At 40.5% G+C, this 13,638-nt stretch overlaps 1 protein-coding gene across 1 annotated transcript in view; it reads left to right on the top strand.

Annotated features, from left to right (window-relative positions):
• Window positions 1-317: 317 nt before the first annotated feature.
• syn3 (synapsin III) overlaps window positions 318-13,638 on the top strand; it is a 33,884-nt gene continuing 20,563 nt past the window's right edge. The window contains exons 1-2 of the mRNA XM_015004032.2: window positions 318-879; window positions 10,998-11,055. Of these exons, the coding sequence (XP_014859518.2) occupies window positions 446-879; window positions 10,998-11,055 (492 nt within the window). The 5' untranslated portion in view covers window positions 318-445. The remainder of the gene's footprint in view (window positions 880-10,997; window positions 11,056-13,638) is intronic.

The following is a 13,638-nucleotide window of genomic DNA, read 5'->3' on the forward strand; positions in this document are numbered from 1 at the left end:
GCTATTTTGATAATTCAAACACTGATTATGCCCCTATCACCGTCTTGGCACCACAGCAGAAAGTAACACTTACCGTCTACCTCAGCTCTGTCAGCCAATCACTGCCAAGGAAAATAAATGGCGCTCCCTCCTCGATTGGCTGCTTTGCCAGCACCAGCTAATACCTTAGCCTCTGCTGGAGGCGGTATTACGGCTAGCTAGCCTATTTAAGGTTCCTGGACTGCATTTTCTGTTTAATACTTTAAATATACCCAACAAAAACAATCACCAGGTTTTAAAATGAGAGAAATTAGCGACCTCAGTATTTTTAATTAAACTGAATTTTGTGTTCGCCGGCGTTGGCTGTAAACGGAGCCGCTGTGTGTGTGTGTGTGTGTGTCGTTCTGTAGGATTTCTGTTCCTCCCCTCACCTCCTCTGGCCTGACCGACCCACCAGCCCGTCGTCATGAACTACCTTCGCCGGCGCCTGTCTGACAGCAGCTTCGTGGCCAACCTGCCCAATGGCTACATGATGGATCTGCAGAGGCCAGCCCCGCCCGGATCATCCATTTCATCTCCTGCCTCCCCGGCCACCGAGAGGCGCCAGCCCCCGAGCCTCCCGAGCCAGACCCCAGGCTCAGGCTCGGGTTTGAGTTCAGGTTCGGGCTTGGGTTCAGGCCCGAACCCGGCCTCAGCAGCGGGTTCGGGGAGCTTCCTCAGCTCCTTCTCCAGCGTGGTGAAGAGTGCCCAGATGGCCCAGAACGTCGCCGCCGCTGCTCACGCTAAGTCAGCTGGAACTGCGGCAACTGAGGTCGCTTCTGCTGGAGGCGGTCAGCCCGCCAAGCCTGCGGTACGCAAACCCAAGATCCTGCTGGTGGTTGATGATCAGCACACTGACTGGTGAGTGCAACACTAGTAGCTCTTAGTTTTTGTAACTTTAGGCGTTTCCCCCCCCTTTTTGCTCAAGGATATGCAGAGCCAGTCCGAGCCTTTTTGGGACCCCAAGCAGATTTTTATTTGGGCCCCATTATACCAACACCAGATGCTTTATAATTCCTAAGCCACTCTGTGTGAGGGATACCTACTATCATTAGCATCATTTCTAATTAGCCTATATCATACCAGTGCTGTTATGACTTTTGAGTTTTACCTTACAGGACTAGCAAACCAAAAAAAAAAGAGAGAAAAAAAATGGATTTTAAAATGCAAAGTGGTATTTAAGTGTGCCATATTATAACTATTTGAATGCAACATCAGCAGATAAACACTAAATTTACTTTCCCCCAGCAGTGGCAGCAGCCAATTTCAAGATCAGATTAACAATTATTTCTGTAGCAACTATAAAAATAATATAGAAATGTTTTTTCCTTATAGAATTGCGTTTAGCTTGTATTATTCTAAATTATTTGAAATGTATATGAAATGTTTTTATCATGATGGCTTGGTGCAGCTGGGGGCTGTAACCATCTACTTAACTCACATATACCTTGGGTCAGCCCTGCATAGATATTACATAGTATTATCATTTTTCAGGCAGATGACCGTAGAGAAATATTTTCCCATACCATAATACTGCCTCCACTAAAAAAAATTTAACTTTATGTAACTTATGGGCACAACCATGAAATGTATTTCCAATGTTAAAAAGATAAAATACTGCCTGAACTACAAACTGTTCATATATTCTAATAATAAAAGTCGTTTTTGTTTCTGTGCGAAAGCAGCAGAGCGTCACGTTATTTTGGATGGGTTTGCACGTCCTTGGGCTCGTTAGGCATGCCAGAGCTCTCTGTGCCAAAATGGAAATTGTCATGGTAACCAGAGGAGAGAACTTAGCTGCTTAGGTGACAGAAAAATGAATGAGGTTAGACGAGAAAGAATTGGCTCATCTGTCAGTGGAGCCACACACACACACACACACACACACACACACACACACACACACACACACACACACACACACACACACACACACTTGTGTGTGTTAGAAGCTGCTGATGGATTCCTAGAGCTCAGGTCAGCTACTGGTTTATCTTCCCTGTCTAACTAAATCAATAGAGCTCTCATGCATTTCATGGATTGTTATTGTGTCGTCTTTTCAGAGAGATTGACTTCTGCGAGCTTGTTATGAGCCCATTTCCAGCCTTTTGAAATTTATCTCCAGCACCAGCAGAGGGGTGATTATGTGCAGACCGCGAGGAGATCAGGTCAGGGTTGGAAATTGATCACTAAATTAAAGCGTCTCACTGACAGCTGTAATGAAGTGTTTCGGATTTCCTCGGGTCTTTTCTTGAGGAGCCGGGTGGCGTGTTTTGTGTGAGCCAGCGGGCTGAAATGCCCCTGCATACCCCTGTGTTGGATGAAATGAGCCGTTAGGGGATCACTGTCACTCGCAGGCCTCCAGCCTGGTTCAGCCTCTCTGGGCAAAGCCGCCGCGCTGCTTCAGGAACAGCAGGAGTTTGGATCACATGCAGCAACGCAGAAACCTCCAGAAGGAGCAAGCTTAGTTTAATTCAAAAGCACTTTATTTATTTATCCCAAAGGGAAATTAAATGTTGTGGTAACTCATATCATCTAATCCATTGTGGATGGAGGTGCTGTGAGCATGAAGGGCCTCCAGTAGCAGTCCGTCTTGATATGAATCTGAAGAAGCCTCTGACTGAAGTCTGCTGCATGACTGTCATGACATGCTAACAGCTCGATATCTGACCAGCACAGATGATTTTCCACAGTAGCAAATCTTGGATGACATCATCAGTTAGCAAGCTCCGCTAATCCACCTCCTCTGCTTTTGACGCTCCTCTTTAAATATGTCTGGCTGTTTGGTCTGGATTACAGTCACTGATCTAATTCATCCCAAAGTTGTTAAATCAGATTTAGATTAGGACAGTCAGTTTGTTCCACACTCTATCTACTCTCTTTTATGTCTCTATGGACTTTGCTTTGTGTTACAGCAATATCCAATTTAAGTTATTGTTGACATGGACAATAAAAATTTCACTCCTCACTAACTGAATCTGTATTTTGTTTTGCAAATTTTGAAAAAGAGCTCAGATTTAAATGGGTTCAAAGCCCCCCAAAACACTAAAGTTGCCATTTACTGCTATGAAATTATTTTTAAATTGTTCAACACAGACAATAATTGCAAACTATGATGTATTCAAATATTGAGAATGTAACAAAAGCAGCTTGAGAATATAAGAACTTAGATATGTATTTCTTCCTTTATGCAAGAACTCTCAGTATTTTGATTGCTTATTTATTTACTGTTTTTATTTATTTATTTATTTATTTTTTACCATTTTTAAAAATACATTTTGAACAAGTTAATATTAAAGAGAGAAATGGAAATAGTTTTACAAATCGCAATTACTGATGAATGAAATGGGAACTGTAAAGTGATTATACATTCCATTATGCATAAAATATACTTGATATTATTCCGTATGTTCCATTTTTAGCCACATGGTGGCAGTGCAGTTTAGTGAAAGGCTCACAGAGAAACTCTTCTCAGTGAAGAGCTTCTGCCAGCAGATGGCGCCAAACGACAGTCTTTAAATCCATATTAAAGTTTAGCTGCTGCTAAATGTCCCTGTACAGTATTTTTGTCCTGCTAAATGTATCTTTCTGAATGCATTTTTTTCTTTATGGAAAGTACATAAATGTCAGCACTATATGTTAATTTATGTATTATGAGGCAGTTGCTGGATAGTTAGACTGTTCAACAGAGCTAAATATACTTTCTTGGGAGAAAAGGTAAACGGCTACAGGTGGGGAAGAGGACAGTATTGTGTGTTTTCTTTGCTCTGTGCAGCCTGAGAAAATTTTCCAATACTTCATAATTGTGGCTTTTTGTTAATTACTTTGCACATTTATATTCATATTCAGATTCATTATTTATTACTTTCTACATGACACTACGCAGAAATAATGTTGGTATCATTAAAAGCACTACGGTTGATCGTTGATTCCAACATTGTTGTAGCTGTAGAGTATGGTCACTTTTTAAAACTTTAATATTTTTCTGCCACCTTGTGGTTGCAACAAGCACTAGTTTCCCATATTGTAATAAACGTGTTTGAAGTTTTCACATGTCATCTTCGAGGCCGATTTGGAAGACGCAGGTAGAGGAAGAAACAGGTTCTGTACAGCTGCTGCTCAGTTCCAAGATTCAAGCAAAGTGCTAAAAAAACCCCATTAAAGGCAGATTTCTGACTGCTTTTTTGGCAACGCTGGTTGAACATGGTGTTCTTCGTGCACCACTAAACTACCTGCTTTTCAGCAACTGCCATGGATCTAAAATATTTGGAGCATGCCAATGAGATGTGACTTTCCCTTTTAAGAACTGTAATCTAGTTTGGTTGACTCAGAAAGCTCAGATAAGATCATCAAACTGATGTTAAATGATGAATTCACTGATTTGCTTCAATTTCTTCCTGGTCTGAGTACTGGCAGACCTGCAAATTGGATAAAAGACTCAAACAGGATTTAAATGTGTATTAGCTTATATTACTTGTGAATTAGTCTGGTCATTGCCTTCCTATACAATCCTGCTTGATTCTGATCTCCCTTTAGTTCTTCTCTGGGCTTTCTTCCATTGGGATAGATTTCTCCAGATGAATTTCAAACGGGCCAATCAGCAAACCGAAGATTTGCAGGGTGTAGTTTGGAAATGACAGTGGAGAAAGTGAACAATACCATTCAATTTGTGTTGGCCACACTTCCAAATATTGAATAATTAAAGTTGGAGCAAGAATAATGTTTAAGACATTTTATTTCTGGCAAAGATGCCGTGGCCCTGCTCCTCATGGAATTGTTTACAGCACATGCAATTTCCGGTAAGCTTCGTCAAGCCGGTGCATTACATACATTACGCCAAAACATTAACGATTGGGTGAAATCAAATCCAATCGTTTCGAGCTTCAGCAAGCAGTCGCTTCTCAGCCAAAGGCCCAGACCCTGTGAATGAAGCAACGCGTAGAACAAGGACTGGTTTTTGCCAGGCTACTAGTGAATACCTCTAAAGCCAAATCAAATGTCCGTGTCACAGTCCTGTCCTGTGATACTGCCATAAGTTACTCATCGGTTTTTCGAGGTTCTATAAGAAGTCCTGGCTATATGGGCATTTTGTCCACCCGTCCTCCGCTCCCGGAGGCTGAATTTCCTCCTGGTCATTCCAGCAGAGAGTCTGGGGTCTCTGGGGAAACCCTGCTCTGTCCTGACAGCCTTGGCTTCCAGCAATGACTGATGCACAATAGCAGTACAGAGCACTGAGAGCATCACCACAACCACCAACAATTCTTCCTTTGCTCTCTCCATGTCTCCCTCTCTCCTTCTCTTTAAGGCCGGCATGCAGGCCGATTGGCCAAGTATCTGTCAGTCTGTTTGCACTGTGTTCAGAATTATACGAGCACCTGATTGCTTAATTCAGTCCAGCTCTGGCAAAGTGTTTACTTCATCTTTATGTACGGCAGAATGGTATGAGAACCTCTGCTTACCCAGAGTTATATGAAGACGGGGTTTAAGTTAACGTTATGTCTACAGAAGAAGTAGGGAGGCCACACACTGGCATTAAGGAGCTGAAAATTCTCTCTGGGGATTTGGTAATCTGTGCTGTGCCTCAAGAAGAGGGCAAAAGTTCATGAACTATAGTAGAAGAATTAGCAGGCCTCCTAGAACTATTTTGAGGAAGTGCGTAAAAAGTAAAGTTATGAGGAAGGTTAAGGAAACCTTCAATCCAGTTTGTTTCTGACATCATTTGATTACACAATTTTAGTCAATAAATCAAAAATATTTCTTTAAAAAATCTTTTCAAAGTTTGATTTGAAAAGATGAAAAGGATTAGAAATGTATTATTACTCCATCACATTGGTTTGCTATAGGTATTCCCAGTTCAGTTTTGGCTTCTGGAATTGGTTTATTCTAAAAATAAAAACCAAAAACAAAACAATTGTTAAGAACCAGGTTTCTTTCTCAGACTATATTTTTCTACATTTTTGGGAACAAGGAAGTAGCACTCAGTGTTCTCTTCAGAGGTTTTTGTGTCATTTCCTTCAGTGGTTTTTAGTGCAGCGCCACAGGGAACAGGTATTCTTAATTGTTTGGTTTGTTTGACGCAGTGCAGGGAGAAAGAGAACCACTCCAACTGAATATACATATAACAAATGTTGGAACTTTGGTCCCCAATTGAACCAAGTCTACCAGACCACCAGGTCTGAAAACACCCTAATGCTAACTTTCTGCAAATATTTGATCCCGAAATTCCATGAAGAATCCTAGAGCAGGACTGTTTACAAGCATGTTACATGGAAACATAAAAATGAATCAACCAATCATTTGGATGATTAGAGGCAGTGAGCAGGACTTTCTTAGGTTCAGAACAGTCAGCAGTGTCAAGAACAAATTATTTAATTGTAATTGTGATTTTTTTCCAATGTATCACAATTACATTTGCATCTGTACACAACATATTTATTGGATGATCAATAGTCTACATGGGCAATACTGATGGAAAAAAATGTCAGGTTAGAGGTAAAACTTAAGTCCCCAGGCCTTTATCAAATAAAAATGATTGTTTTCTAACATGCATATGAGTTTGAAAATGATTCCTTCATCATATAAGGGCTTACTGCTTTTGAATTTACTACAAAGGGCACACACAAAAAAATCAAACCACTAGTTTAATGATTATTTATGTGAAATTTGAAAATAGACTCTTAAGACCATTTTGTAGTACATTTTTCGGTGTCTGAAGGAATTATAAATGACTCCAAAGTTTAGGGATCCTGTGTTGGAACAATAATCGCTGTGTATTCGTGTGCGTGTGTGTGTGTGGGTATATGTGTTATTATGAACTATTAGCTCACAGTGTTTTTTGGGTTGTTGAAATAAGTCATGGTCTCCTGTGTAACTCTGATGAAAATGTACATGGAGTATATTTATTTTGGGGCTCATGGGGCTGCTGTTTTTCTTGGCTGACTCTACTTTGCTGATGTGAACTGTTCTATTATTCTATTGTTGAGTCATAGAAGGATAACTCATCTGGGGTTGGTGTTTCCTCCAATTTTAGACCAGGGACTTCCTGAGTCTTCTCTCCTGCACATCTTTGGCTCTACTGCATACAATAAACTTGTCCTTTGGGGCGTAGGCGAATGGAGGCGCTGGTGGGAATTGTTGGACTGCAGACAAACCAGCTAAATCCCATCAACTTATCTGACTAACGAAGTGTTCTCACTGTTAATGTCAGAATCAAGCGTTTCAAATCTGCATGTTTGGGCTTTGAGGCTAGTGAAACATAGCAGCTGTAGAGCAGCAGATGGAGATCAGATGCTGCCATAAGGGAGGTCAGCCTCTTGGAACCCTCACCTCAGTGCCACTCCTGCGCTTCTTCTTGAGGATCCAGAGGCCAATATGAATGCATATGTTTCAGGTATTGTCGGCTCACTCTGCAGTGCCTGAAAATACTGGAACTGTAGAAGTCAAGTGTTGCTGCTTTTTTTGTTGTTGTTGAGGGGAACACTAAAGCTATCTCAAAAACACAAAAAACAAAAAGGTTTTCAAACTCTAAAGCACTGAGCGATGTTTGTTTGGATCCAAAAGGGATGTGTGATATAGAGAGAAGGAAAACCCCCAAAGGGAAACTGACTTTGTCCAAAAGTATGAATCATGCACTTCTCATTAAACATATTCTCATGTTTAAAATGGAAAGAATTCAGCCTTATGGTGTTTATATTAAGGGTGTGGGTTGGATCGAGATCTGGACATGGGCTAGATGTGCAGATCGGAACATGTGAAGCCTTTGCTCATTGATCAAAGTGACGGCATGTTTTGCAATACCTGGAACCGCATACCAGCCGTTGCTTGTGAGTGAGCTTAATGATCTTGACTCACATTTTTGACAACAAAAGTAGTCCTCGGTGACAGGAAGCATCGACCTCTGAGGATTCACGGCTTCTTAAGTTGTGGAAAATGATGTGCTTCAGGATCTACCAGTACAGCAGCTGGGAGAGTTTAGGGTCAAGAAGATCATTAGTGCATGTGATGAACATGAAAGATCGGCGCTAAAGGGACGAATGTATGACGGGGGACATCAAGAGAACGGACAGAAAAAGGTGTTTTCAGGTTGAGGCTCTCGGGGAAAAATGTCATAGAATGGGAAGATATGCTGCAGAGCAAAAAGATTAAAAAGATAAGACGGCCTAGCTAGTCTGTCAGAGTACCAAAAGGCCTCTAGCATGCAACCTAGATAATCAGCTCCTCAACTCTTCAGCCTGAAGGCCGAGACAGATTGTCAACTGCCCTGTGCATGCCAAAGGTCAGAGTTCACATCCAAGCCACATGGAATAGTTGGACTTAAAACAAATGAGATAATATATTATCAGATATGAATTTTAGTATCAGTACAAAAAACAATAAAAACATCACAAGTTTGACCTTGAAATTCTGCTTCACTCCTTAATGCCGGAATTTATATCCACTTGTACAATAAAATTCAGTGTTTTTTTTACAGTCAGATGTTATATTACTTAGAACATTAAACCTACCATTAGAGTAAATTTAGGTATGATGCTAATGCTAGGTACTTGAGGAATGGGACATAATTTTCACTCCAAATATGTTGATTATCTTATTGATGCTGCTGTTGCTCAGACAGGACTGGAAATTGAGTGAAAATGTGTTTGTGAACAACCAGTTTATTTTTTTTATTTACTACTATTCTAAATAATGCTAAATACCGCTAAATTCCTTTGCTGCACAATCCCATGAGCTCATAGCCTCTTTTGTTTGCAATATAAAATCAGTGTTATAAACTGCATTTCAAGATATTTTTTAAGTCACTGGTGTTCATCCTGCAGAGTTTCAAATAGGACTGTAGAGTCGAGGCATCTGTCAGTAAACACAATAAAAATATTGTTTCATGATAAAAAAATATTGTTGGGGTATGTACCTAATAATTAAAAATAGCTCATGTATCATTATTTATATATTTATTGTAATCCGAACTAATTTCATTTAGAGTTGCATAATGCAAATACTTGCACAGAATTGACTATTTCTACAATTATACCTGAATTCTGGGTGTCTAATAGTATCTTAGTACTGGTATTACTTGTTTCATTCCTTAGATTCTTAATGCTGCTAAAAATCTTCAAAGACAAAATTAGAAAAAACTTTTGGAATTTTGATCACATGTTGCCATTTTATTATATGTAGAAGATTTAACTAATTTATTTATTAATATCACAGGGTAGTACATGTCATTGCTCTTTTTCTGTGGATCCCTGACGTGTCCTTTATTGAGATTAAAATTACGGACTATTATTGGTCTTAATTTTTACTCTGATTTGTCGTCTGCCAATGAATATGGACAATCTCATCTGGGTCCAGTTTTCTACCCATTTTCTTCCCAGATCAACACCACATGTACATTTTTTTTCTAGATGGATCTTAGTTTGTTCCCAGAATAGTTAATTACCTTTATTTAAGCCGTTTATTTACAGAACTTTGTAATGTAATATGTATTTTTTTGGGGGGAGAAATAACTAAAACAATGCTGTTTCCATGAACCTCAGCTGTATGTTCAGTGTTAACCACTCGTGTTTTTCTTTAATGTTTCAAATTAAAGACTCAGGACCTTTTAAAAGTCTTGAGTCACAGTGGTATCTGTTTTCTCTATTCTGACTCATGAGTTAAATCAGAAAGTTGAAGCTAAAAGCAGGCAGTCATAATACAGGATATTGACAAAGCCTTGCTGTTAGCATGTTAGCAAGATTGGACTAGCTAGAAACAGATTTGATAGCGTAGTTTTTGCATAAATTAAGCATGTAGGAAAATGTTAGTAAATTTTTTTTCTAAAATAGCACAAAGAATCCCTTTATTCTTGCTAAATCTAAACCCTCCATGTCTGATGGTAAGGGAGATAACTCTGTTACTGGAACAGCCTTCAAGCAAGCAGGTGCATCACAGACAGATTTCTGTATACTTTTCAATGTTTTTGATTTCATGCTCTTGACCAGTGTAAGTGACCTGTGTCTGAGGATACCAGAATTTTTTAAGAATCCCCAAAAAAAACTGTGGAGTTCTCACCAGTTACTTGAAATCCCCTAAAGGTCAGGTTCTAAAACCATGGAAAAAGTGAGTCATTTCTTTTCCTACTTGCCAGGTATTTTAGACGGTCTAGTGAAATTTGAGCTCGACTTCAATGAAACAAACATGGATATTTTAAGGTTGTTTTGTGCAGTATGGACTTTGTAGTGCAGGAAGGCAATCTGCAGTCGGGACCAGATACAAACACGATATTGTTTTCCCTCGCTGTCTGTAACTAAACAGGAAGGGCTTAGTCTGATTTAATGTCAAAGTGACTCAAGTGCAACAAAGTCAGAAGCCTCAGATCTCAGAAAATTTACAAGCAGAGTTGAAAAGTTGTGTGAGGGCAAAGGGCCTGGGCCCTTCAAATCTGACTCAGTTCCGGTCCGATTCGACCGGAACCTAAAGCGGCCTGACTAAGGTCTACTCCACTCTGCATGGTTCTAGTTGCTTTCCATGACAGTGCTGCACAACAAGCACAGAAATATTTGCACATCATTATTACACTATGGTGTCAGTTTTAGTGTTACTTTCCTTTAAGCTCCAAATATACTAAATCCATGTCGTGACCGCAGACCAACCAGTCTAACCAATCAGTGATCGGCGGTCTTCTGACGTCCTGTTTTGAGCCCAACTTGGCAAAATTCCAGCAAACTGTTGAGAAACTTGTGAAAGGAAAACCGTTGGGAAGTCATTTAAAATGAATGTAAATGTTTGGCATTTAAGTTTTAGAAACTCTCTATAGTGAAACCCTGTCATTAGTAATAACCTAAAGCAGGTAAGGTGTGCTAATGTCAAACAGTGAGAGAAGAAATAGACCTTTTTTTGTGCAGTGTTTGGTAATGATGTGTTTGTACGTGTCATGCTTCATGTGTTGGGCATCCCGCTTTTTGATGTTTCATCAAACCCTTTTCTGTTGTTCTTCTATGCAGGGCCAAGTATTTTCGGGGAAAGAAGCTGAACGGAGAATATGAGATTCGAGTTGAGCAGGTAGAGTAAATTTCATATGAACTAGTCTGCAGGCAACATGTTCTTTAAAGAATTAAACAATTTGTGTTCATCCATTTGAACTGTTTTACTTGAATACTTAACTTTGGAAACAACACTTTAGAAAAAATAATTTAAAAAACCCAACTTCTTCCCAGGTATTTAACAGCAAGATGTTTGCTACTGTTAGTGTACATAACTGAGAAGTAGAAAAGATGTTATGTCTCCATCATTTGTACATCTAGAAACTAAAATTCATAATAAACAGTTTAAACTCTGTCAGACTGAATGGAAAATGTAAGTGAAGGCCAATTTCTACTCTGACCTTCCCATTCTAATACATCAACATATTTTTATCTACACCGTTCCATTGTAACACCACCTGCATGGTTTGGGCTACTGTTCTGCTCGAAGGTGAACCTTCACTCCATTCTCAAATCTTCTGCAGCCTCCAACAGTTTCTTCTCAAGGAATCTCTGTCTGTCTTCATCCATAAGCCTTACCTGCTAGCTTGATTCCCAAATGAGAATTTCTCCCCGATTCTCAAAGCTGAGATCACCTCGTCGGCCGTCCACTGCAGCTCCTGATAAGTTCTCCACCAACTTCACTTACTGACTAGACGTATCCAGTTTTTCACATCAAAGTGATGCTTCCTCAGATGTTGATCTAAACGCTATAAAACAAATTCCATCTAAACAAACAGTATTTGAAACTGAATCCACAGGAACATGTTTATATGTCTAGACTTGCAGCATCGACAGTGTGAGCAGCATCAGCTCTACCCCGGAGGATTGTTGGCCTACCCATTGTTGGGACTGTAACTGTCTTTGAAACATGCTGGTGGAGTGTTTACGGGGGAAGAAGAAAAGAACCGCAGAAAGCTGGATGGGTGATTTCTTTATTTTTTTTATTGGCCATTTGCTCAGTTCTCCACTGTTGTGGTCACATCTTTAGACGCGGACGACTTGAGAGACTTTTCTGTGAAATCAGAGTCGTCTTACTTTGAATATCCATAGAGCTGTGGTTATTAAGCTGAATGAAGACTTGACAGAATTATTTGGGCCTGTTAAGTCGATAATTTGGGGACCAAACGAGCACTCCGGTACCCAGCGGAGACTGACCTACTTGCATCTTGTTGGACCCAACACCCTTTCCCTAAAGCCTTCTGCACTTTGGATAAAAGGTCAGTTTGCTAATTGCTAATCCTTAGCCAGAATCTTCATTGACTGTTTGTGGCTTTTGCTAAGCCTTAGGAAGACTGTGTGAAAAGCGAACGACATGCAACATGACAACCAAAGCCGTTCCGCTCTGTCTCCAGCCCGTCTCTTTTCGCCTTCGTCAGCACCCATATAGAGCCAAACTGCAGCTTGAAGCTGTTCAAGTCGACCCCAAAAGCTGTTTTTCTCATCACGTCTTTACACCTTGTGATTATCCCATTTATGTCTTGCACGGATTGACATTTGACTCTGAAATCATACGCTATCTCCCATCTGTCATGTTAATAATGTGTGGTAAGCTCCCTGAAGCAGCCCCACATCATTACCAAACCTCTTCAGTGTGCTCGCCTCCTTATAAGGTCTGATCTCCATGCTTAAATACAGAGCTACCACAGTAAGGGATGCTGCAGATGGGCGTAATGCAAGCCTGTTTTTATATATAAATAAATAAAGTTTCACCATAGCTAACAGTTTTCCCCTTTTTGCACAACCTACGTTGAAGTTTAAGTTCTGGAATCTCGCTTTGACCAGTAAACGTCTGTTTGTGGGGCCACAGGCGGTCACAACAAGACAAAGCAATGACTGGGACAAAAGGCTGAACAAAGTTCTCCATATATATTAAATTGTGAGGACATCTCTTATCCACTGCTTCCTGAGACCTTACTGGTTTTCTGTCTGATTTAGTCCTGGATCATCCAAAACATTAATTTTACCTTCATGAAATTGTTGTTTTTGCCAATTTGGACGTGTGCTCAGTCTCTTTTTCTAGTCCTTGGGTCTAAAACCGAATAGTGATCGTATTTTAATTCCATCATACTGAAAAGTAACCCCAGATCACACATGCGGCTACCGTGTTTCCATCCATCTTTGTACCCATGGGCGCAAAGGCAAGAGGTTTAGGAGGGAGACCCAGACATCCGTTTCCCCAGCAACATCCTCCAGCTCATTCTGGGGGATCCCAAGGCGTCAGATGGGATAAATGGTCCCTGTAACGAGTTCTGGGTCTTTCCGGGGGGTTTTGGCCCAGTGAGACGTGGCCAGAAAACCTCCATAGGGAGATGCCCAGGGGCCCTCTTGATCCACATCAACTGACTCCTTTTGACGCAGAGAACCAGTGGCTTTACTTTGAGTTGGCTCCCGACTATTGGAGCTCATCAACCAATTGATGAGGCTGAGTCCTTCCACCCTTCAGAGGAAGCTCATTTGTATCCAGGATCTTGTTGTTTCGGTCATGATGCATGTCTCGTGAACATACACGAGGTCAGAATTTTCATGGCCCAGTGCATCAAGAGCTTTGCTTTTCGAGCAGATGAATCTGTCTGTCTATCTCCTGGTCCGTCCTTCCGCAATCACACCGAAATACCTAAAG

The sequence above is a fragment of the Poecilia mexicana genome, unplaced genomic scaffold (genome assembly GCF_051168715.1).
Source record: "Poecilia mexicana isolate PSO_F unplaced genomic scaffold, ASM5116871v1 scaffold_23, whole genome shotgun sequence".
In the NCBI taxonomy this organism is placed as follows: domain Eukaryota; kingdom Metazoa; phylum Chordata; class Actinopteri; order Cyprinodontiformes; family Poeciliidae; genus Poecilia; species Poecilia mexicana.